General features: G+C 39.7%; 1 protein-coding gene and 1 long non-coding RNA gene across 5 annotated transcripts in view; one reads left to right on the plus strand and one right to left on the minus strand.

Annotated features, from left to right (window-relative positions):
• On the plus strand, positions 1-14780 carry vegfab (vascular endothelial growth factor Ab). Of its 4 annotated transcripts, none has more exons than XM_014011957.1 (9): positions 1-96; positions 1974-2016; positions 3627-3823; positions 4468-4544; positions 6937-6960; positions 10589-10663; positions 12129-12272; positions 12625-12672; positions 13933-14780. In XM_014011957.1, exons 1-9 carry the CDS (start codon positions 43-45, stop codon positions 13952-13954), a joined length of 684 nt encoding a protein of 227 aa, XP_013867411.1. In that variant the 5' UTR covers positions 1-42; the 3' UTR covers positions 13955-14780. The 4 variants fall into 4 exon arrangements, with proteins under 4 accessions (XP_013867411.1, XP_013867412.1, XP_013867413.1 ...); XM_014011960.1 differs by lacking the exon at positions 1-96 and adding an exon at positions 1465-1884; XM_014011958.1 differs by lacking the exon at positions 12625-12672.
• A 129-nt stretch (positions 14781-14909) lies between these two features.
• LOC106520045 (uncharacterized) overlaps positions 14910-26399 on the minus strand; it is a 39781-nt gene continuing 28291 nt past the window's right edge. The window contains exon 2 of the long non-coding RNA XR_001310503.1: positions 14910-16202. This is a non-coding gene — a long non-coding RNA (uncharacterized LOC106520045). The remainder of the gene's footprint in view (positions 16203-26399) is intronic.

The raw sequence follows: 26399 nt of genomic DNA on the forward strand, positions 1-26399 counted from the left end.
GAATTCATTTATTATTATTTTTTGGACTGGATTTCCAACATCATGAACTTTATTGACAGTTTGACTCTACTATTTTTGACGCTGTCAGCTGTCAAGGTGAGTGTGTTACTGGGAGCAAAACTAAAAGGGGGAGGTGGGAAGGAAAGAAAACAAAACAAAACAGATCCATTGACCTTCATTTGTGGTCATTAATGTGCAGCTTGTCCTTGTCTCTCTCCTTCTAGGTCACCGTTCAGATCAGATGTTTTGGTAGCTTTTTTTATTTCCTTTTAGTAGCTTTTACGCACAGGGAACAAGCGTCACGCCGCAAAGCCTTCCGCTCACAAGTGGTGCGTTTTGTTGTGTTTCGTTTTTTTTCTTTTGCTCCAAATCAAGTAACTGTTTAAAGCACTTTAAGAGAACTAATGTTGTGAAGTTTGACGCGGACTGTGCAGGCCTTGGAGATATTATTACGCGTTAAAGGCGCAGTGGCTCCATTCTGCATGGGTCAGGACATGTGAGCAGGTTCACCACTCTTTGCTTCCAATTTTTTTTTTCTTCTTCTCAACTTGAACTTCCAGTTTGAACATTTTTCATGAACCTGAACACATGCTGGTTCGTTTTCAAGTGGCTGTTTGAGCCTGAAAATAATCATTAATGGAGCGGTGGTGGCAGCGCTTTGAGCAAAGGTTTTCAAGGTAACGCACCGTTCCAAGAGGTGGCTGCTGTTTCCCGGGACTTGATTGGACTTTTAAAGATAATTCCCCCCCTCCTCCTCCACAACTCTGCCACTTTAAGAGAAAAAAAAAACTTCCCAGCTTTGGTTTAGGCTGCCTCTTTTTTTTATTCTCACACATCTAAATCGAATAAAAACGTTTGTTTGAAACGCTGACAGCTGATTGAAGCGCTCATCGGTGCCATTATTAATACAATATGGTGTTTTACGGAGGTAGGGCGTAGGAGGGAGGGGGGGGTCTCAGCCCAGAAGGTTGGACCCTCTCACGCCACCAGAAGTGGGCGGAGCCTACAAATAAACCAATCTTTTCCTTCTTAGCAAAAAAAAAAAGTGTTTCATCGGGGCTCATTCAGCAGTACATGCCGGTGTTGTGTCGTGTTCTGTTCCTCCAGCAACTTGGCTTCCCACCCTTTAAACCCCCCCTTGTTTCTCCCCAAAAAATGCATTTTAAGTGGGGGGGGGAAAAAGCTATTTATTTTAGTTCAAAGTAGCAGGAGGAGCTCAGTAGGGAAAACATGGTGACACATGTGCCCAACGCTCGCATGTGAGTCATTACGTCATGACGCACACATCCAGAGAATTTGTTTTAATTGGGAGTGCGTGCCAAATATTTGCGCAGCGCGCGCTCACGGGATGGGTCTCCACGCAGCACCGGTTCAACGGAAGCAGGTCTCATGCAATACTGGCGAGGTGTTGCGCGAGCTGCGCGCGCTTCTGTGTGACAAAAGGGGGGCGGGGGGTAGAGAAAAGGGTGCGTGCGTGTGTGTGTGTGTGTGTGTGGTGGGGGCCGCTTAAATGGGAGAGTTGGCCTCTCCGCTGTGGTGACAGGCTGACATTCCTAATGGTGTTAATGGTAGTGAAAGAAATGCTTTAAAAACGCACGCGGCTCCAAAGTYTGGGGRAAGTTTTTGCCACGTAGTTGATGAGGCAGAGCTGAGGATCAGCCCGTCTGGCACGACTTGCCTTTGCCCAAATAAAGCCACCCACTCTTATTTAGTTTTAGTGGTCTGTATAACAGTTATACAGCTTTAATGAAGGGAGTGATGGCACAGAAAGTGATGGGTTCTCTAGTTCTAATGTGGAAGCAGGGATCTTGTTTGGATGGTGGTGAAGGGAGAGAAATGTCAAATTGCACATCTAAACTTTTGCACAATTTGGATAAGTGAAGGGCAGTTTTGTTTTGTTTGAAATTTTCTGACTTCTTACACAATCAACTGTTCCTAACAGCAGCTCTTGTTTTATTTCTTTTCTCTTACAGAGTGCCCACATACCGAAGGAAGCAGAAAGAGGTCCACATGACGGTAGGTGTCCCACAGGGCACCGTGGGAATAGTTTTTGCTGGGCTCCCAGCTTGGCTTGCAGCCAAACACACTGAGTCTCTTGGTTTGAAATTTCACCTCGACATTAAAAGGAAATCACCGCCCCCTGGTGGAGAAGTGTGTATTGTCATCCTGTAGGTCAAAGGGGGATAGTATAGTCAATCAAAACAAATCAGCTGAAAATATGTATATTTATAGCATTACCTATATTTCTACCTGTGTAGATTAATATAAAATACATTTGTGAAGTAAGACAAAAATAGATTATTGACCAGTTTAACCAACAACTGGCACAGAGGGTAAAGATCTCACTGGTTTGAACCCAGTTCCAGTATTTTCATTGTTGAGTTTGTGTCTTCTATCCACCACAGACCAAAAACCTGCATGTTGGGGTTAATTGGTTCCTCAAATTGTCACTCTGAGTGAAAATGGTCTTCGCCCAGTGATCGCTGGAGATGGGCACCAGCTTGTTGAGACCTTGAGCGGAAAAACAGGCAACAAAAATTGCCGTATAAAGTAAAATAAGTGCTTTAGTTTGCATTTCAAACTGTCAAACTACAATTTTTGCTTATAGAAAATTAACTATTTGCTCTGCTTTCCCTTTTTCTTTCCACTTACCAAGTATCTATTTAAATTTAATCCCGTTGAGATCACAGATCTCTTTTGTAAGGGAAGCCGGGGCCTGAAGGCAACCAAACATGTAAGGTTTGGGRAAAAAAGTGTACCCGGAGAAAACCCACACAGAAAATAGGCAAACGCCATATCAAAAGATACTGGGTCCGAACTGGAGAATCGAACCCCCAGGACCTGTTTCCTGTGAGGAAATAGTGCGAACCACTGAGCCATAGTGCTACCAAAAAAAATCCCAGTTTGAGTCCAAGTCCAAACCCYTACTGGAGAGATTTGTGTTCGCCCCTAAAAGCGTCAAAGGTTAATCCGAGGAAATGTTTTGGTCACCACTTGTGTTTTTTTCTTTTCGCAGAACAAAATGTCACCCTCTCCTTTCACCTCACTTGCTCTTTACTTTTCTTTCTCTTGCACAATTGCCCAAAATGAATTTGATCAATCCTGAGCTGGAGTTCAGTGTGTTTGGTTTTGGCATCCCAGAAGGCCATCAGGCTGGGCCTGATGATGATGAGGATGTCTTCAGTGATGTTTCAGTGGTGTTGTCAGTCCATGTGCTAATATCTTTCTCAAGAGCCAGACTCCTGCAGAGACAAGCAGGAGGGGGAGTAGACTGAAGGTGAAAACTCAGACAAGTGAGCTATAAAAAATGAATATGACGCTGAAGTTTTGTGACGGGGAGGGCGGGGGTCCCCGTGGATGAGTTTAATAACTCGTTAATGGCAAATTATGTAAGTGTTGGTAAAAGTAGGCTGATCTGCGTTTGCTTGTGTAAACTGAGTGCCGTGGAGTGTAACAGTAGGAATTAAAACGTGTGTGTGCACGTCCGCAGAGTGTTCCCACTTCACCCTTTCAGGCCGCTGTGCGCCTGCCAGCGTTCGATTCAAATTGCCACTGAGGTGTGTTGTGTCGCTTCCCCAGAACCGACATGCCGGTTGTATAAATCGGCTCCCTTTGTGTCCCCACAGCGATCCCTTTGATGGAGGTGTACAACAAGAGTTTGTGTCAGCCGCGGGAGGTGCTGGTGGATATCCTACAGGAGTACCCGGAGGAGGTGGAACACATCTTTATCCCGTCCTGCGTGGTGTTGAAGCGCTGCGCCGGCTGCTGCGTCGACGAGATGTTGCAGTGCACGCCGACGGTCACCTATAACGTTACAATGGAGGTAAAACTTTGCATCGCAGGGTTTTTATTCAAAGTTCAGCTGGATCGGGAGGCTTTTGTGAGCTGTCGGGTTATATAAATGGTTTAAATGTCACTCCAAGGGGCACAAGTCCACCTAAGCTGAGAACCCTGATGGGGCTTGGCATTTAAAAAGCCCCTGTGATGCGTTCAAGTGCACATAGTTTAAAAGGCTAATCAGACTATCAAGCTGGTCTTCCATTTCTATTTTTGCAAATGCCCTTTATCAGACTCTGCATTTATGTTTTTGAATCCTTTAACTGGTAAATTTATGAGATTTTAGTCTTTATTTTGAGTCAACCTAAGCAAAGAAAATCTTTTTTTGGTCCAGATCTCATTTCTTCAACTGGATTTAAACATGTCAACAAATCATAGCCAGAAAGTTGGTGTTAAGCATCTTAAATGTCTTGTTTTTGATACGATCCTTTTCCCTTTTAGAGATTTTCAGCCAATCAGGAGCTCCCAGTTAATTCACATTTGATAAACGTAGAAATGCTATTGCTTTAAGTAAATTCTGAATTTTTATCGAGCTTTTGCTTTCTACTTTTTAGCAACATGTTTTTTTACTTGTACATCTGCAACTTACTAAAATCTTTCTCTCTCCCTCTCTGTTTGTTTGTTTTACAGATTAAAAGAATAAAGCTCCAAAGGCAACAAAATAACATTTTCATGAGTTTTACAGAGCACAGTGCATGTGAGTGTAGGTAAGAAACCTGAAACACAAACAAACACACCACTGAAAGCCAAATCACTGCTCCATTGTGTAGCCGGGCAGAACCGTGGCCAAACACACCATGTGAACTTATTGTATTCAGCTCGCCCCTGACACATTCGCTAGATACAAATCCCACAGTATCTTATCTCCGTTCCTTCCAGTCGGCTGATTCTTTTGAAAAGAGAGTCCGGAGCAGGTTCAAACATATAACGCCGTGTTTTCGAATTTTACATCATGCCACGGCATCAATGCGGTTCTGTTGCATGTAGAGGTTCTTCCTAGAACTTTAGGCTCTGTAGCCAGCAAATGGGGACAAATTATATATTTACATCACCATTAAATTAGCATTATATGGTTATTTTGACAGGTTTTTTTTCGCTGCTGGAAGTGCACTGATAGTGCTACAGCTAGCTGCTGCCGCCTCTGTTTGCAGTCGCGAAAAAACAGTGAGTTCTACATAAGTTTTTTACAGCAACAGATATAAATGAGCGTTCTCGAGAACTGGTTTTTACCTCGCTCAGATTAGCTCATCAATATGGTCAGAAATTATCCCTGATTCTTCTAATCGAGGCTTTCACTTGAGCCGAAATATTTCCGTTTTATGACGTTAACGGTTATTGACATTTTATGTTTTAGTTTAGTAGCTTTTAAAGGACAAAGTCGTCACTTTATCATCTAGTATGTTTGAATGACACTGCGTATTTCTTGACTGACAGATGCAATGTAACAAAAAGTTACGAACTTGAGCATTTTTTGTTTTCACGATTTGACACATTTATGGTTGAAGTTTAAGACACCACCTCGACATCGCCAAATGGAATAAGCTGAAAACAAAAACAGGTTACTGTACTTTTCTAATTTATTTGATTTAAGAAAAGCATTTTTTCTGTCAATTACCTGACAGTAGAAGTAAGGAAGGTGACTAAAAGCGAAACAACAATCAAGTCAAAGTAATCATCACCAGATCCGTCACTCGTCCTTGAGCTCGTGTTGTTACACAAATTAGTTTAGATTTTTTTTCTCATACTCAGACCCTTCGTGTTTGCAGGGATTTGAGCTTTGACGCAGTGGCTCAGTGGGGATGTTCACTGTCCTCCCATTTTAATGGATCATCTCGAAAGAAAACAAACAGCAGGGACGACAGCGCTGACCGAGGGCAGAACGGAGTCACTCAATCCTCACTTACGTCTCTTATTTGCGTAACTTGCTCAACCTTAAACGTCTCTCTTAGGGAAGCACTCTGGCAGTTTATCAAACCTCCAACTTTAGAGAAATCTACAAAACAAGCTGCCCCCTATCTGTCACCGTTTAGTTTTATAGACGTTAATTAGTTTATTCAATTTGTTAGCTTAAATTTATGTAAAATAAAATCTACTTAATTCATTTAAAGTCTAATTCTAAAACAACATCCTGTTTCATTTCTAGTGCCAGCACTTTACTAATACTGCATCACTTTAGAACTCACAAGGGCACAATAAAATAAACCCACTTAATAAAAATATCAAACATTTTCCACTACAAAAACAAGGATTTTACTTAAGCAGAAAATCACCTCTGTATTACTTACTTTTATGTGCTATCCTTTATAATAGATCAGTTTTTTTTTTTTTTTTTTTTTTTTTTTTTGGTTGACTGAGCCAGTCTTTGGCAAGCAGAAAGTTTTATTTGTTACAGATTCTTGATCTGTTTACCAGGGTTGTAACTCATTCTCCACTTTGCGGAGTTTCATGACACTAAGTGGACAAAATGTTTGCTTGAAGAAAACTGCTTAAAACTGCGAAACTGATAAAAGAATCAGCCTTGATGACAGATCCAGAAAGTCTCCTTTTAGATGATGAGCATGCATTTCTAGCTTCATGGTTTCTATAGTTTTATATGTGGATTTGTTGCTCCAGCCTGTGAAACAGAAACTTGGCCATAAATCCACAACCATCTTTAAAAAAACAAAACTTACTGTTTCCTAACGTTATTGGCAAACTGCTGCCCTCAGAGCATGCCAGCAGATTTATTGCTCCACATCTTCTTATCGCCAGAAGCCGTCACATGAACGAGAAGTGAAACAAAACTTTCAGCCCTCCATTGTGGACGTGTTTTGTGTGAGAGTGTGGTTCCACAGACAAACCCACCCCTCTGCGTCCCCCCAATCACCTCCAACATTATTTCCTCTGTTTCTTTTACTAAGCCGGGCATATAAAAGCCAGTTTTTAACCCAAGTTCCGTGTAAATGACACCGATCAAAGTGATGTAACATGATCGGAGGAGATTAAAGTGAGTCACCCCATGCTGAAAATCGGTCTCTAATGGTCTCAACGCGTATCTGTTAACAAGTGAACAATCGACATGCTGTGTACTAATGTCTTCTTCTTTTTGTTGCCTTTCAGGTCAAAGACAGAAGTAAAAGAAAAGTGAGTACCGCAGCTCTTTCTGCATGGAGTTTGGGGAATATTGAGGGAATATTGAGGGATGGGGGACAATGAGCGACTTGAGATTTGACGTTGCTTTGTACACAAGCTCGCTCTCAGTCGTCTGCAACTCTCAGCCTTTGTGAAAATTGACTGTAAAACACCTAATTGTTTGTTAATTTCTCACTAATTTATTAAAAAATTTTCTTGTTTTTTTTTTTTTTTTACAAATCCGTAACTATTTATAATCTAATTTAATAAACTACATGTAATCATCTCATGAATAGCATGAATTAGCATGTTGTGCTCAGATAATGAACACAAGGAATGCCAAATAAATCATCAGGTGAATGACTGACTTGATGAAGCCATTTTTCTGACTGTACACATTTTTCTGCTCTTTTCATTGTTCCATTCCTCTGTTACCTTTTTTATTTTACATCCCACTCATCATCTGTTACCTTTGCTTCTCTGTTATAAATAAGTGTTTTTGAAGACCTGTTAGTGTTTGGTCGTAGCTAAGTGAGCCTCCTATCCCATGCATCACGAGTCAGTGTTCTAAAGGTCATTAAAGACCTTTAATCCTCCGAGTTGTCGTTACTATTTTTTTCATCGTGCAGTTTTTGTCGGTCACATTTTTGGTTTTATGTCAGGTCGTCCGTCATATAGATAAGACTCGGCTTTGAGACCTTCTCTTTAACCTTGTCTTGACTGTTTACAAGTCTGGCTTTAGTGGCGTGCTTCTCCAAAGTAATGGTCCTCGGGGTCATTCAACTTGTTTCTGAAGGCGTCGTATGTTCACGTTAGCCTTATCACTGGCTGTGAACCTCTTCAAGAGGTTTTCAAGTTTGTCAGGGTGACTCATCCCACTGAGGTTGTGAAACCAGTTAACTGTCAAAGTCCACAGAGAAATTGGACCTGACCTCCTGTGTCGTTTAGAAGAGGAAGCCTTTACATTGACAGACATCCTGTTGCGTTGACCCGTTGGAGTTTTATATGTCGTTTTGTACCCATTGGCACCATTTCTGACTTCTGCTCTCGTTATGCTATCATGTTTGGCTACAAAGGGTTTCCTTGGAAAAAGTAAAACAATATTTTTAACACGTTAGCACATTTGGGTTTTGGGATGGCTATGTTGTCGGCTGCTTTTTTTCCAAGCTAAAGGTTTTCTACTTTTTGTTTTTAAACCTTTGTGGACCCCAGAGGATTAATCCTGCTGGTGGATTTTGGGTTTTATGTAACAAGAACTAGTCMGGGTTATCTTGGCCCATGAAAACTGGAACACATTTAAGTCCTGCAGAACAAGCAAAGTAATGAATCAAGTCCATATTGGTTTGATTAATGATTAAATAACACTCCAACCAGCTTCAGTTACTCCTCCAAGTCTTGTTAATTTGCAGCTGTTAGAATGCTAACACACTAAGCTAAATGCTAGCAAYGCTAAACGTCAACATGCTGACGCTATAATTTAGCTGAAAGAGCCAAAGGACTTAGGCCAGTTTTCACATAACGGCTAGCATGGCTTCAAAAGTGAGAACTCATATTGTTTAAAGTGGAACTTCTCTGTGGGAAGGTTAAAAACACAAAATTTTGTTGCGATAAAGATAGCTCTTTGGTTTGAATAGTCTTTGTTTGTAKAAGTATTTCTAACAGGATTGACGAGCTAATGGCTAGTCCAGGCCAAGGGCCTAGTGGATTGGTGTCACTTTTAAAAAACTCCCGTCTCAAAATAAAGTATAGCTGTTTATCTAAACCTTTACACTGTCTTCAGTTTTGCATAACATTTATTCTGGCAGAAATATTATGAAAGCTCTGCTGGAAGTGCATCAACTAGCTAACTGCAGCTAATTGAGCTTCCAAAAACAAACAAAAAATTGAATTCTGTATAAAACAGCTGTGTAATGTGAATTTGACAGCAGTGTAAAGATTTTGAAAAAATTGTGTTGGCATTACAAACTGTGCCAGTTTTGAAACTGGAGCTTAAGGTGGCAGCAATCCACTTTTCAGATTAGCCATCAGTTCATTAATCCAGTAAAAATTAAACTCTTCAAATTGACATTGTTCAAAGGACTATTTGTTCATAACCTTTCCACTGATCTCCTATTCTGAAATTCAGAATTATCGCTTAAATTTTTTTTTTTCGATAATACCGCCACAATGATCTTGTCTCTATAACATATGCTTTCTGTGTCGTACCTTATTGGCTTTGAGCTTATGGTGAACAGGTGGAAGGAGAGGCAAGTTATCAAATATTTAGAAAAATAAGGTTTAATGAAAGGAACTTTCAATATTTCAAACTTCAACATCGAAATATGAAGCTGTGCACCAAACCTAATGCAAAAACTTTACATTATAAAAAACATTAGAAGAGAGGATATCATAAAACCTAAAACATTTGTGGAACGCTTACCTCGTAAGATAATTATATTACCACCATTTCTTTACCACAGCTTCTTGTAGAAACTTGGTTATTATTGGCTTAAACTTAACCCTCCCAATAAAAAATGGACCGATGTGCTGTAAATGCACCTAAAAATAAYGTTTTTTGACTCTTGTTCTTTTAAACATGACTAAAGTTTAGTCTAATACCAGGGGCCAGGTGTGTGAAACTTGTGTAGATTCTAATCTAAAATATGTGAGTTCACAAGCAATCTTTTTGTCATTTTTTTTTTGAAGCAGCACATGTGTACGGTCCTGTTGTATAAATCCTCATCACCGTGAAGTTGTGTGCACATAAATAAGCCAGAGTTACATTCCACTCATGACCCATGAATGGATGTATAGACTCTAATAAATCATTTACATATTAAAGGGGAAAAACATCACACGTCATTAGATGAGTCCAAGTACAATTAAGCAGAAAGAGGACATAAAGATTTTTAAATGTGACTTATATACCCTTAAATTTGAGCCCATTCTCACTGGGCATCTTACAGTTACCAGCCTGTCCAGTAAAGAAGCACACATATTTTGCCCACACATTGTTTATACATCCAGCCCTTTGTATACGCCACATAAGCACACTTCTGTTTGTTGTCATTGTGCTCTTCTGAAGCAAGTTTGAATCAGCTCTAAAGAGTTGACCCAGATATGTTGAAAGATGCCGTTTTGGTGAAGTCCAAGCCTTTTGTCCTCAATTCATCCGGGAAATTTCCGCCCACGACAAGCCCTCGCACTGTTAATTGGTTTCACTCTTTGCAGAGTCATTGTGCTGGTTTTGGACAAGCTTTTTGTAAAAAAAAAAAAAAAAAGTCTTTTGAAACCAGGTTGGACAATGAAATATCTTTTTCTCACAGATCAAACTGTGGGATGTGGATCAATCGGGGTGTTTCTTCTTTCTCCTTTTTTTCCCTCAAAATAAGGTCATGGAAAGCACCGGGAGAGGCCTGATGCTTTTTTCATAACCTGAAAAGTTGATTCTCTTAGAGTTCGGACTATAGAAAAATCGAATTGAGTCTGTTTTGACCGACAACTTGTCCTGATTGCTAAATTACCATTATCATACATTCTGATTGATCATCATCACACGTTTCCTTCAGCAATCATCAGTTCAAGATGTTAACGTATCAGTTCATCGTTTACGTCAGTCTCTCAGGCATCTCTCTGCCTTGTTGTCCTCTTTCTCTTGCAGACCACCTGGGAAAGGCAAGGGCAAAGGCCAAAAGAAAAAGCGAAAGAAAAACCGCGACAAAACAATTCACGATGCGTATGTCAGCTCCGCCTTCTCCACCTACCTGCACCTGAGTGTTGCGCTTCTCATAATTAAGCTAATTTGGGAGGAGCTCTTTTGCCTTTTTTAATTTGTACCATTTTAATTCACCCGTCAGCCATATCAATTGGCATGTCGCTTACGTGTATTGTCCTAACATTGTCTCATCAGCCATGCTTTACAAATTGAAAGACAAAAAAAATCATGAAAGTTGGCCAGGAATGGATACTAATGTAACCTTTTTTAAAGTGTGAAACACCTTACAAGGAAAATGATCAACTTTTTTAAAAAACAATGATCATCTAACCTGAGAACGTTTGAAAGAATGTGTCTGAGACTGGACCAATGATTGGGTTGAGAATCACCAAATCTAAACACTTTGTTCAATAGTTAGACTGATTGATAGACTCGTTAATAGAAGCTGCGATGATCAGATCTGAGATCAGCTGTTTGYTAAAACCCGAATCTTGTACTGCAACAGATCCCAGATCCACCAGCATGGCTTTAGAGACCGGCTCATTTTATCTGTTATCTGTGCTGGGATCGCCAAGACTGTAATCATGGTCCTGTCTTCAGTGTTGAGTCTGTGCTGCTTTGCTGTGTCTCATACCCGTCTCCGTGCTTCTCTTTGTTCTTTTACATCTTTTTAAAAAGTTGTTTTTGTTGCTCTGTGCCAAATGCCGGTACCTTTTTTTCATGTAATGTGAAGATATGAGTGATTGCTATCTATTGCTTTCTCTTTTTTAAAATATATTTTTCCAAGTACTGTTTTTTTTTTTTGTTTGGATGTTTGCCTACTTTTGTGTCTGAAACCATGAAAATAACTTATATTTAATTCAAAAACTAATATAAAAGTGACCTCATTGTTTCTCCAGTGCACAAACTGTGAACATGTTCTGTCTGTATGTGCATTTTGTAAATTGTATAATGTGAAGCCAGTGGTTTATCTGAGCCTTAATTCTTGTAATGAAGTGTAATTTAGACCACTTTCGGCTTCTGTTTGTTTGAATCTCATGTCTTCTCTGTGGAAAATGCAGCCTTTAGTTTTCTCTCAATAAAATGAAATTGTTCTTAACGTTACACCAAACAGACCCCCGAGTTTTCTTTGTCAGGGTTTGACCGTTTTGGGAGGAGTGTGCTGTCGGCGATGTGCTAGCTCGGAGCCATTTTGTGTCATTCTGTGTTGCATGAAGTCGTCTGGAGTTTTGCTCACTGCACGTCTAACCCAAGTTGTCTGTTGAGTGGTGCGATTGAWGTGAAAGGGATGAGGGGCTGGGTGATTCTAAATTTGTCTGCTCTGGGGCTACCTGTGTGCAATACTTTCCAAGTATAACACACAGGATGACCCGGAAGTGGATTAAAAAAAACCTTAGGGGTGACCCATCATAGGAGATGATAGTACCCTGTTATAATCTGCCTCTCTCTCTCTTTCCTCCCCATCTCTGTCCATCTGTCTGTCTAGTGTCTGTGAGCCATGTTGTGATAACTGCACAGAGCGGAGAAAGCGTTTGTTTGTGCAGGATCCAGCAACCTGCCGGTGCTCCTGCAAACACACAGTTGAATACTGTAAAGATCGCCAGCTAGAGCTCAACGAGAAGACCTGCAAGTAAGCGTGTGACCGCTGGAGCCCAAACTCAAGATAGAACATTTAGATGGCATTTCTTATAACACAACTAACTGAACATTCAGCTGGGTTGCAGCTTGGTAGCGGCTACCGTAGTTGGCTTGTTACCCCTTGTTTCCATTGGACGCCATTGCACCTTTTTTTTTTAAATCTTTTTTGTTTGTTTTTGGGTTTTTTTGTTGTTGTTTTTTCTGGCTGCCAGTTTGGTTTTTGTCCCAGTCTTGTTGCAGTTTAATTTGACACCAGAGGAGAGCTTCAGAAGTAGACCATATCATTGGCTAGACTGCACAAGTCCGATTAAGTCGAGCTAAACATCATAATCTGTGTGTTTTAGGAAATCAAATAACTTGCCACTTGCCTTCTACTCCCAAAACTCCTCAAGGTAAATTCCGCAACTTGTCCTGTCTAGCATTTCCTTTTATTTAAAACAAATAAATCACTTAGTGTCATATGTCGTGTGYTTATCAGTGGCTAAATCTCCCATTGTTTTTGTTTGAAATTCTCTCAACTAGCTTAAATGTTGGTTAATGGGTTGCACTGATTTAGGGACAGACTTTTTGACGGTGTTTGTATGTCTTTCTTTCCATTTTGTCCCATTCGTTTCTCGTTGATGAGGTTTGGATCTGAAAACTTGACCATTTGTGTGACAAAACCCAGGGACAGGGAACAGAACAGGGAACGYGTTGCAGCTGCATCTGGTGAAAACAAGGGGTCAGACTGAGCAGTGCAACGCAGCATTTCACTGTTTCACTGCATGTCATCTTCTTCTCCACACCTGTTTCCTTCACCATCTGTACAAGCCTACTGTTTTAAACAACTCAAACATAAGCTGCCTAAAAAAACTAACATTAAAATAATGAGTTAGGATGCTTTACGTGGGAGCAGTAAAATGAAATTCTTTAACCGCATAGGTTTTTTTGTAATCATTTTTTGGTTTYATAATGTGCCCTGAGATAACTTTTATTGTGAACTGGCGCTGTATACATAAATTGAATGTTTTGTATTATTTTATTATTTRTTAATAGTGTTAAAGGTGCTGCTTGTAGAAAAAACTCCACAAAGAATCAACTTTCGACACTGAGTCTTTCGCAACTTCAGTGTTTTTYTGCTCTTTGCATTGATTCATTTTTTTAACTGTTCACAACCTAGCAGAAAGTTTTTCAAAAAATCTACGCTTTATTTTTAGCTGGAAAGCACCAAGCCCTTAAGGAACAAACAACAACTAAAACATGTAATTGGCTTGTTGATATGGTAAATGTATTCCTTTATAACTTAATTATATAAACTGCTAGTCTCAAAATGTTCATTTTGTGAATTACGTCCATTTTTAGAAAGACACCATGTGGTTGACAAACACTGGCTGCTTATTTTCTTACTCTTCTGTACTTGCTGTAGTTTTTTTTAAATGTACTGTACTTTCCCAGTTTATCTCTGGGTACAATTTTCAGTAATAAATTAATACTTTATGAGTCACTACATTGTGTTGAGCTAAATTCAAGCCTCCAGGATCTGAGTTGCTATACAGTAAATACCAAAAGAACTCGAGGTTTAATATAATATACCTGTCAGAGTTTAGGTACCTTACTGCCAATCAGATTTCTTGTTAATCTTTTTTCATCTTGTGTCTTTTCTTATTGTTCAGATGTGACAAGCCAAGAAGATGAGAGAGGTGGCAGCACCAGATGTACAAGATGAAGGAATATTCTAAAGATATTTCACAGCACAGCACTTTGACCTTTGAACCGTAAGCTCTTTTCTGTGGAAAGCATTCCCCTGGGACTGACAAAGAACAAAGAAGGACTGGAGTTTCCTCCCGCTGTATATCTGTGTGTACATAGACCATAATATAAGAGAGAGAAAAAAACGAGTACATATTTGTTATGCTGCTACAGAAATGAATAACTAAACCCATCATTTGACTAAAAATGAACTAGCCGCCTTGTGGTTTTGCATTTCTAACCGGCTTGTGATGCAGGTGTAGTCTTATTGTCGATTCATTGTATGCAATTTCTTCACTGGATACGAGTCTACTGTGGTTGTGTGTCAGTCATAACAAGCAAAACCTCTAGATATATTTAAATGCTATGACAGCGGGCGAGACCGAATGAAGACATGGGCGTGCTCTTCTTTCAAGAAAATGACCGATGGACTATTTGCTGGCCGACGTCCGCTCAGTGCGTTTCGGAGCAAACGGCAAGACAAACGGGACAGACAGCCGATGGAAATCTGTCTCTGCTCGATTCACTTCCTTCCCTCTGAGGACATTTCCGAACTGTCGTGGACTTGAAAGACACGGATGCGATCAGAGGGGACTCTGGAGTTGGTGGTGCCATATACTTCTAAAGGGATACCGGTCGTCCGTATAGCATTTAACGTTTTGCTATGTCCTACAAGAAAACCACTGAAAATATCCTATACTGTAGTTTTGATTCCATTTGAGAAACTGTGCCTCACGTATTGTACTGATAAATCTTTCAAGTGCTTTTTAAATTATTTTTTTTCTTTTCTTTTGGAGAAGAGGGAAAAAAATGTCAAAGTAGTTATCAAGATCTATCTATTATACGATTTCTCTGAACTTGTATATACTTAAATATCCCTTTATGCCATCATCCATTCTTGGTAATTTATAATGTTATAGAGTATTTTACAGTATTCAGTCTTCTACACATTTTTAATTTGGTCTATTTATGTATGCTGTGTTATGAACTAGTAGCTGTCTTTTATTCCCTCGTGTAAGGTCACTGATGGCTGCTTTCAGCACCAAGGCTCTCTGTGCTTTTCTATGAAATAATAAGTTAAACATGATTTGCTAACATTCCCTAAATTGATCATTTGTACTGACGTACAGGTGACATCTCCATTTCAACTCCTGTCATCTGAGGGTGGGGCGTGTTGGGTTTTAACTTTGTGTGTGTCTGCAGTATAAATGTGTATGAATGAACCATGTTCACCTGCCTTTGCTACATGCACATCTTTGTAGATGTAAGTCAATTGTATTTAAGTATTTAAACGCATTAGAAAGCCTGTGTTTTGTTGGACGTGCACGATGCAAATTATATGAAACTACTGCTAGCAGCCCAGTATTCACCACTGTAACACCACCAGAATTTATACATTTGGATAACAAATTTTCATTCTGTCCACCATCAGTCTTAGAGCCTCTGTTTATTAGTTCTTGTTGTCTCTTCTCCACTATTAACATGTTTTTTTTGTTTTGTTTTCTGTGTATATGTAAAACAGTAAAGCATATTTATTTTCAAATCATATTGTTTTTTATATAAAATAAGGAAAAGTTTGCTGTGTTGTGAATGTGTTTCCATGTGATTTTAAGTAGACTACCATTTTATGGTTTTGTGAAGCAATGTGTTATTTTCACACAAACACACCTTTGGCCTCTGCAATGTAACGCGAAACACGAGAATACGATGGTGGGGGGGTTGCACGCTTCTCGTGACAGAAAAACACTCAGCCATATGAATAAACACGCACTTTGACAAAGTGTGCAGAAATTTATTGTAATTCTCAAAATCTGCAGGAAAAACACCAGTTTAAAAAATGGTTAAACTTTTGAGTTTGTTGAGGTTGTTCGGACGATCTCACCTGACTCACTGGGGGCAACTGTGATGCACTTGGCTGCAATTCAGTTTTAAGTTGCGCCAAGTCACAACATAGGGCGCTTTACAAACAAAATCTATCTAAGGATGCCAGCAGATTGTGTTGAATCACTTTGTCACACTTTGCTCACCATCCTGAKCAAGCGCATTTGGCAACAGTGGAAAGGAAAAACTCCTTTTTAACAGGAAGAATCGTCCAGCAGAACCAGACTCGGGACAGGCGGCCATCTGCCTCAACCAGCTGGAAGACAGGAAAGAGACCCAGAAAAACACAGGACTGTTCCAGGTGTATTTTCCTCTGGAAAAGAGAGAAAGAAAACATGGTATTGATAGAAATAATAAACAAACGTGTAAAAGGAGAGTGACTAAAGACAAGTAGAGTGAGGAAACGTCAGTTTGTATGGGATAAATCTTGTGCCAGCAGGAATTGAATTTGAATTGCTCGAATTGAATATGAATGTGCATAATTTGAAAATGAATACATTGGTTTGAAAATAAAATTTACTAAATTGAAACTAAATTGAATGATTTGAAAATGAATTTAAAGTTTTGAATTTGAATTAATTTGCTTTGAAACTATATTTTGCTAATTTAAAAATTCAGTTTGTCTACTTTCACTTTCAGTTCCATAGTTCAGATTTTTGTTTTAAGGGCTCGACACACGGGAGGCGACGTCGCTCGCTCTCCATTCATTTCCTACGGAGCCTGTACGGTGAGGCGACAATCGCTTGCCCTCCTCCAGCTAAGCAACGGCGAAAATAGTGCATGTGAAATTTCGCGTTTGAAAAATGTTCAACTTTTGTCGCTGTTACTTAGCGTACAACCAATCAGCGAGGGTTTCATTTGACCAATGAGAGGAGAGTATGCTACACACTGCTGTTAGCTAACACTTTCAACAAGTGATTATAAAAAGCTTTGTGGGAATTTGTTGGAACCAGGGTGAAGTTTATGGTAAGTTTTTCCTCATAAAACTGTATCTTGATGTGTGTTTGTTTTTCAATATCATTAGCATCGCAAGATTTGTTTAGTTTACACGTCCGTAATGCACACCCGCCTTCAGAATCAAGAACCAATCAAATTTTGTGAAGACAAGCGACCTGAGAGCGCGATTCGCAACACTGCGATCGCTATCGCGTCCCGTGTGTCGGGTTTCACCCTGCGATGACAGCCGTTAATCGCTGTAGTTTGTCGCTCCCCGTGTGTCGAGCCCTTTAATCGCTGTAGTTTGTCGCTCCCCGTGTGTCGAGCCCTTTATACGTCCTGGTCCTTGAGAAAGCCAGCCAGAGTAATCAAACACAGATCCACAGATTYATGTTTCACTTTGGTGAAGTTTCCCTTCTGTAATGTAACAGAGTTGATGCAATCCACTGTAAAAGTGACAAAAACAGACAGTAATTGTAGTGATTAATCTTACCTATAGATAATGTTACGTTTACATCACATCATGGATCAGACAGCAGCAGCATCTGATCAATATGTGATCCATGATGTGACGTAAATGTAACTTTTTCTACATATACTGTAGATAAAATTAACCACTGCAATAAAATAACTGTCTGTTTTTGTCACTTTTACAGTGGATTGCATCAACTCTGTTACATTACAGAAGGGAAACTTCACCAAAGTGAAACATAAATCTGTGGATCTGTGTTTGATTACTCTGGCTGGCTTTCTCAAGGACCAGGATGTGTGACAAAAATCTGAATCATGGAAATGAAAGTGAAAGTAGTCAAACTGAATTTTTAATAAACCAAAATACAGTTTCAAAGCAAATTAATTCAGATACAAAACTTTAATTTCTGTTTCAATTTAGTAAAATTCATTTTCAAACCAATGCATTCAACTTCAAAATWTGYACATTYAGATTCAATCTGAGCAATTCAAATTCAGTTCCTGCTGGCACAAGATTTATCCCATAAGTTTGTCCTCCAGCAGTATAAGCCTAGACCAGGTTTTCCCCAAAAATCACTTCAGTTAGCTACGTAGTCCACGTTGTTGACAACATGCAACTAAACATGTCATCGCTAGTCAGGTTGGGGAGGGGAGCAAAAAAAACTATGAAGGCGGAGTCTTTGCAAAGTTACACACTGAAGCAACATTACTTTGAGTCACCTCTGATTGACTGGTGTCATTACCACTGACGTGAATCACAGTATTTCAGTACTTAGCATTAGCCTTAGCCAGTGTTTTGGGGTAAGATTCAATGTCACCCACTCTGGCTTTTAGTATGCATCTCACTGTGGTCTCGTGAGTCTGTTGAGCCACGTTTCGGACTATGGAGCAATTGGTCTATTTATTAGCGTATGTGTCGCTGAGTGCAGACCATGCATTGATGACAATAGCACATTATTATTATTTATTATCTGATTAGGCTGTCTCCTTTCTGAAGTTCTGCAAGCATGTTTTACGAGTAAGCAGACCAGAACTTGCCCTTACCTTAATACTAGCTTTCCAGGAGGAACTGTGGAGATAGATGAACATGAACATTTGTATTATTTTGGAAAACTCATTCTCATGTTAGTTTATATTGATGGTTCCTAAACACTGATCCAGACCAGAATATCCCTTCGTTTGTGATATTCTTGTTGTAGTGCACTGTCCGTCTGGCATGAAGTGCACCTTTTAAAGTGGCAAATGACACCATATCGGTAGGTACACTCACATCTTCCTGTAAATCTGATTAGCAAGATAAAAACCTCCAGTTTGACGGCATATTTGCATATGAGACCAGGAAGACTCTTCATTCAAACCGTTTAACTGGAATTAGGCTTCTGGAAATATGATTCCGCCTTTAATTCAATACTTCCTTGACACTTGTGACTCGCTTCCTTTCTTGCAGTTGCTTGTACCGTGGACACATTTTGTTCCAAGGTAAACTTCATATATAAAACTGGCAGCCTTTATTCCAAAAACTGTTGAACACAAAGCAGTTTCAGCAGGTGCCTATCTGCAACCCCCAACACCAAATCCAACCCCTTTGATCGCAGATTAAGTGGAGGTTTTGGAATCTTAGGATGCATTTGTTTGGAAATTTTCGCCCCACTTAGCTCCAGTGCTTGCTGTTTCCTGCTGGATTAGCTACTGCTTGGTGGTAATGCCTGTGTGCAAAAGCCCTGCTCTCCCTCACTCATGCTCTTTACGTGCATACCTTAATATAATGCACACCATATAATCCCTGTAAATAATTGTGGGGCCCACCTCCCCTGGGTAAAACACCCCAAAGAATGTCAAAAAACGTCTAATCTGTGATTTACCGTGAGGCCAGAATGTTGCATGGCCTGTCTGGTAAATTTGTAAAAAAAATAAATAAAATAAAATTCTGATTAAATCACAGATGGTTGAGATGGACACAGTCAACTGCTGGAAAATGTGAGACATTCAACACCACAGTTGTTCTAAGTTCATCCACAGAAAGATGACAACTCATTACAAATATACGTTTGGATTTCATTGGTAGCCATGACATTTTTGAGTCTTGTATGAAGAAGAGTTATCTTTCCCACTAAATCAGCTGAAAACTGCCTTGACATGGTCTGACAGCCAGAGACCAGAGGACCAGATGTTCATCCAGATGTTTCCAACAGCCAACCTTCAGCTTACTATGAAGCCCCTGAAGGGACTTAAACCCATCCATTGACAATCAACTGTCAGAAAACCTGTGAAAACCTCTTCAGTCGTTTTGTTGATCAGTGTTTATTTTAGCCAGTTTACTATATTTAATTGGTATAAGGTTAGATGGAACAAAACAAACACTATATTTATTCAGAATTGTTTATCCAAGAAACTCAATTTTTCATAGGTGGGTGGGTTGGGAACTGAGTAAATTGCAGACCAACTGTGGTTCATGAAAGRCCAGCTTTAAATAGTTTTATTTTTCATCTATACTACCCTCCTGTTCTCCATATTCATGTTCACGTTACTGTTGCCTTCTGCTCTGGACCTGTGCACGAGTAGATCACACGTCCGAGCCAGCTGGACTTGGTTTCTGCGGTGCATTCAAGTGCTTTTTATTTGCTCAGCAGCCGACAAGAGCACACACAGTATGGCGTCCTGTCATTACCACTTGTTCCTAATGTTGCTGTGGTGTGGACAAGCTATTACAAAGCTCTTTACRTGTCGGGGATAATCACAACACACATCTACAACAAGGACAGATCCAAAGACTGAAATTAGTAAGTAGGATCTTGCCAATTTATTTGATCCTGGTGTCTTAAAAAAGTAAAAGAAGTTRCTTCTATTTTTGTGTTTTGGATATTTCAGTTTGTGGTAATTGTATATATGTATTCTGGTCTCATAGAGTATTTTATAAAGATGTAAGTTTTCTTTTTCCCTGACTGACTTAGAGGAAAATGGCTGAAAAAGCATTGATAGTGTAGCATTTTTTTTTTTAAATGTCTAAAAATCTGGCTTATTGTCTGCCAATTTTCATGCCAGAGTTTTTGGAGTACATGTTGAGGATGACTGTCAGCTACTAAAACACCACAGTTTAGCCCAGTGTCTGTAAATTGTACTAAGATATAGAAACGTATGTGTAGGGCAAAGATGGATCAGTGGTGGTGGCCGTTTAGAAATGGCTTAATTCCAAAAGTTAATTGATTGTAGATAATTACATTCTAAATGTTTTATTAGAATCTATTTATTGGTTCATGAGATATTTTGCTTACAGCACAGGTACACAATAAAGAAGATGAGCAAACACAATATTGCTCCACCTTTGCCTTCAGGTGATAACTTAAAACTTTTGCAACTCATCACCACCCACAGGTTTCCCATTAGTGAAATCTCTGGAAGCTGATAATTTACACAGAAACTGTTACAAAATTSCATTCACAAGAAATTCTTTGCTAGTTTCTTCTTTCAGCTCCAAACATGAAACTTGAAAGGGCCAATTCACTAAGATTCCAAATAACGAGCGCTAAATTGCTGGGCAAACTAAAAACAAATGGCATGTGCTATCAGTGGATGTGGTGTGTGTGACGCTCCTTGACCTGCCTTTCACATGTGCTATGTACGGATGCAAAAACAGCAACAACAGTCAGTTTCAGTTTTGATGAATAACTCCGAAGTGTTAAATGATTACGTTTGCATATCCTCCTGTTTTCTTTTTGTTTTTTGAGCGTTCCGATGATCATAATATTTTGCAGTTTCATGACACCAAACACAATGGAATGCGCCAGCTATTTTGCTTATTTGGTGGTTGCAGTCCACAGTTAGTAAACCAGCTTWGCGCTCAATCAGTTTCTATCATGTCCTGGGTCTTCCCCCAGGGTCTCCTCACAGTTGGACTTGCCTGGGAAACCTGGGAAAAGAGGAATCTGCACCTGATGTTTAAACCGTTATGGTGCGTTCACACCGAACGCGATTTCAGCTTCAAAATCGCAGCCAACGCTGAAGTTTGAAGCTTGTGCACTTTGAGGTCAGACGCAGGTCAGCTCTTGAAGCGCTGCACGGCAACAGCCTCCCCGCCCCTCCCTCCTCTGTCGGGCTCTGTTTAATGTTGGACGAGGAAGTGGCTTTGCTTTATTTACAGAGAGCAAGAGCATGTCACGTTCATCAGATAATTAATTCATAATTAATTCACCAGATAATTCAGAGTAGAGGCTCACAGCTCGCTTTCAGGACTATTTTTCCAGTCTGATGAGCTGCTGCCACACATTGGTGCAGATATCTCCTGTCAGGACACCGACTGCAGGCACTCATTTCAGCTAAAGAGCTCCGCTCTGTCTGTTTCAGGTCAGTGGACATCATTCAGTAAACTGTCCCGTCAGGAAATATGTYGCTACGTCACACAGTGGAGTCTCTCTGATTGGTTGACGCGGCGCGTCGAGCTGCAAAAGTTCAGATTTTCTAACTTCAGCGATTTGCGCCTCAGCGCGTCGAACGCTCAGATCGTTCAAATCGTTCAAATCGCGCTGCTCTAATCGCGCTTGAGGCGCCGCAGAACTTCCCGACGTTGCTTGAAGCGCGTCCACCATAGACTTTGCATGTAAACCTGAGGCTCCTGATGCTGAAATCGCGTTCGGTGTGAACGCACAATTAGAACTCATTATTCCATTTAGCACAAAATGGCAAATATAAAGCACTATGCATCTGTAAAATGTTGACTTTTCTTTGTTTAATCAGTTGAGAGATGTGTTTATGTATTCTGTTGAAAATGGCAGTCATTAGTTCTGATAATCACCATTTCAGATCCAAAGCTTGCCTGTCCTTTCAAAGATAGAGGGTTTGCCAACATGAATAAAGAAAATAAAACAGTTTTTATGAGAAATGTTTTTATGAGTTCTGTTTTATTACAGTAGCTCTGATTTTGTCTTGTTAATTTTCTAGTTCAGCYGGGTTTGCGCTCCGCTCTCCGTTGACAGCAGGTCAAAGTGGAACGAACTCTCCACACCTGTTCATTTATTTGATTTCCTTAAGCACCTTTGGTTTTGCTATCAGTAACCATTTTTTTAGATCTTATCTACCTACCTCTTCCTTAACGGTTTATTGTATCTGAAAAAGAGACTCAACCCACGGTGTTCACCAAATATGATCTTTATCCTGATTTTTAATTTTTGTCATTTGTTTTGATTTAGTTGGACACAAAGAAAGCAGCCTCAGAATTATGTTCTTTTCAAAAGTCTGAGGGGGAAATTATAAATTGTCATGTTCAGTTATAAAAAATAACAAGTGAATGAATGTTTTGAGGATACATCTTTAAACAACCTTCACTGCAATTGACTCCAAGCTTTTCCTATCCGCAGCAACGTGTTCAAACAAAATGGCAACCTGCAGAATCTTCAGACTCAGAGCTGTTTCTTCTGAAGAAATGAAAACGTAGCTTGTCTCATTTTCACTTATAAATTTATAGATATCACATTGCATAGAATACAGGCACGTTACCAACAACCAGAATCACTTTGACTCTGTTTTTTTCTTCATCATTTACCTCTGATGTTTATATTCCCTTTAAACACACCAAACCTGACAGAAGGAAATATAATTAACTGTAACATGTCCTTCAGCTGGATTTTAATATCCTTTTTGCATTGTCAGTTATTTGATTTTTTTTTTGTTAACTTGTTATTTTCCTCAGCTCTCTTTGCTGTKTTTGTTCACTCTCATGGCCTTGGTTGTGTTATGTCTGCATGCTAACTTGTGTGATTATGCGACACAAGTCACAATGTTCAATTCAAGGGTATTATTATAAGCGCCGCTCGAATCCAGACATGTTCTCTGTCTCTCTTTCAAACTGAGCAATGTGGCGAGAAATATAAAAGCAAAGAGAGAAAAAAAGAACTCGAGTTCAACATTGACCTTGGAAGAGATCAGGTGTAACGGTAACAGAGCGCTGAAGGGAAATGTAGGATAATGAGTACATCTTGGATTGAAGTCCTGCCAGCTTAGACGACGTGCTTCCAGGCAGGTAAATTACTACATGCACCCAATCTAAATTGAGCTACATCACCACTCGGCTGGGAAAGAAGGAAAAAAAAGGACTCCTCCCTGAGGTGTGTCTGCAGTGTGTGTGCTCACTCACACGTACTTCGTCTTAAAGGCTTCCAATCTATATTTACCCGTGTTTTATGACTGATTGTGACGCTGAAAGTTATCCTCCGTGAGTCATGAGGCGAGAGAACCGGAGAGGGAGGGAAGGAGGGGTAAAAGAATAAGACTAAAATCAGTTTATAGAGGGATCAGTGGAGCAGAGTGCAAAGGAGACTAATTGAGGCGAAAGGGGGGAGAAGAAAAGAGGATATAGGTATGAAGGGGGAGCAGAGTGGAGGATTGATTGGGGGATTACATCGAATGTTTGACCCCTCATRTATCCGCGTAAAGATTACTATGAAAACATTACAGGCTTCCGACCAATTCAAAGGTTTTCAGTACAAGTTAGACCCTTAAATAAGGCCCATTTTGCTGCCCGCGCCACATTTACTTTGCTCTCATTAAAGCGGTCAGTTTTAGTTTAGTGAGCTTGACTTCACTGAGTCCTTTCAATCTTTATGTAGTCCAGCTTACCCTCATTAGCACAGCATTGCCCCTCAACAGGCATATTCATGAGTGCGCTCTTGTTCGTGTGCATGTGCACGCATTTATTTAGGTGTGTACCGAACGCAAATTGCTTATTGATTAGAGGGGCACCAACGGTCTTTTTGTGTGTTCCACTCCATCCTGTTTGTTCATTAATGAGACTGGAAACTATATTTTTAGGACGTCGCATTCCTTAAAGGGAGAGTTCAGATCCTGTGAAGTGGGATTTTGTGAAAAACGTGAATTACTTACCTGTAAATAGCTTTTTACGAGCGATCTGAATCTTTTGAACCACTCCTTGCAACAAACGATAAGAACTGCGGACAGTAAAGAGCTGTTTCTTGTTCAATTTTTTCTTTTTTCTTTTTTTTTACTCGTGATATGTTTAATTTACCTCAACGAAGACAATCGTACTTTCTCTGCTTTTTCCAGGAAAACAGGTAGAGGGGTGGAGTACAGCAGTTCAAGGGGAAAGTGGGGGGGTTCCGCTTGATGAAACACATGGTACAGCCAACATGACTGAATTATCCCTACGTGATGACGTCARTCGAAACAAAGGGCTCATCAAGACCTGTCTCCCCTCAAAGAGCCATTCGTCATTGGTTTAACTGTGACTGTGTCGATGGGCTAATGGCTAGTCCAAGCGGGGCCGAGACCAAATTTGATTTTGTCTGTTTTCAAACCTCCAATCTAAAAATGATCACAGCTGCCTCTCCCTCCATGAACGACCACAAACCAGTGGATGAAAGTCAGAAGTCATTCGCAGTCAGGTCAGTTTTCCACAACCTGAATAACGTRATCAGATTAAGCGTTTACATGCACACTGCTGGGATTAACAATCGGCATAAACCATCTCTCTCATTCTGTTTACAAATTCATTCTGATCAAGTTGAATCGAATCAGCTTTTACTCAATGCATTTTCATTCAGATTGACCGTTTAATCTGATTATTTATGTCCATGTAAACATAGCTGCTGTTTACACCATCAAACATTTTTGCTTAACACTATTGTTCTGGCAAGTGCTACTGCTAGCTGTTGCTGCTGCATTTATTATCACTCACAAATAACCGTGAAATTTTATAAAAATAATTCAAAACCGTCATCAGTGTAAACAACAATAACTAAACAGACAGAGTAAATTTCTTAGAGTTAAGATGCCAGAAATCCTCTTTGTTTTTAGCCCTGCTGAGACTAGCCGTTAGCTCATCAGTCCAATCAAAGCTTTTTTTGTTTGTTTGTTTTTTCTCCCCCAAACTGAAGTCATCTAAAGAGCTATTCAGAACATGCAGCATTTTCAATAACAATGATCTGAAAGTATTTCTGTGCCTCAAAGAAGTTCATTCGCTGTTTTATTCGAGCTACGTGTTTCTATTCATCTCTGAAATACCTTTGTGGTTTTTACACAAAAGCTTCAACCGCGGAAGTGATGCGATCTTAACGGAATTACTGCAAATCAAGCAGAAAAAGCTGGATTTATACTCTGTTCTTATATGAAGGAGGAAATAAGCTCGTTAGAGAATTGAAAAGGGTTCAGTGTTGTAAAAACGAAGGAGAAAGGAACTGGCAGAACATCAAAAAACTCTTGATCAACTGCAAATCACACAGAAAACGGGCAGGGAAACCAACTAAGACTAACACTAATTTACTCTTTCGTTCACTAAAAGCAAAATCAATAATTAGAGAAACRGTGATGCTAGCAAGCAGGTGGTGGTGTGTATGTAGGGGGGGAGTATTCTGCTGGATGTGGGATAAAACAAAGTTCTCACAGTGAAACTTAAATCTTGTAATCCCAAAGTCCAGAATGAGAGTTTTGACTGAATCCCTCTGCACAGGCATGCCTGCACGTTATCTTTTTCCCTTTAATGTTGGTTTATTGCATTGTAAAAAGCATTTAAAGCCTGTTTATCAGAGTCAGATTTTATGAAAGCTAACATCCATGCTTTAGTCAAGTGTCCACTGTCAATTAAAATGTTATTGCTGAGCTTTTTACAGCACAAACTGCAAAAGTAAAACCATAAATCATCTAGTTAGTGTTTACATAAGCAGTTTGAAACATATTGGTTATTTTAACTACAAATTTAGAATATTACAAAACTGACATTAGCTTTTTTTTTATCTAGATTTCTTTTCTGTATAAAATACAGATCATTCTCCTATATAAAGTGATTTATTAGGTTTTGTTTAATATAGGAATTAGTATACACRTATCCTGTGTTAATACACCCCCAGTTCTCCACTGCAGACTCCTGCAAAATCTAAACATTTTGCTCTTCCCCCCACACAAACTGTGACGCTCATCTGTTTCTTAGTCACTATTTAGGTCTAGGATCTTGCCACACAAGTTGCAGCCTGTTGCTGGGCTCTCTTTGTGTCTTTTTGAGACCTTTATTGAGCTGCAAATAAAGAGCAAGGAGCAACAAAACCATTTCTTCCCTTGACTGACATGAATATTGTTAAGATTATTTGTGAACGTGTTACTG

This window comes from Austrofundulus limnaeus, unplaced genomic scaffold, assembly GCF_001266775.1.
Source record: "Austrofundulus limnaeus strain Quisiro unplaced genomic scaffold, Austrofundulus_limnaeus-1.0 Scaffold86, whole genome shotgun sequence".
Taxonomy (NCBI): domain Eukaryota; kingdom Metazoa; phylum Chordata; class Actinopteri; order Cyprinodontiformes; family Rivulidae; genus Austrofundulus; species Austrofundulus limnaeus.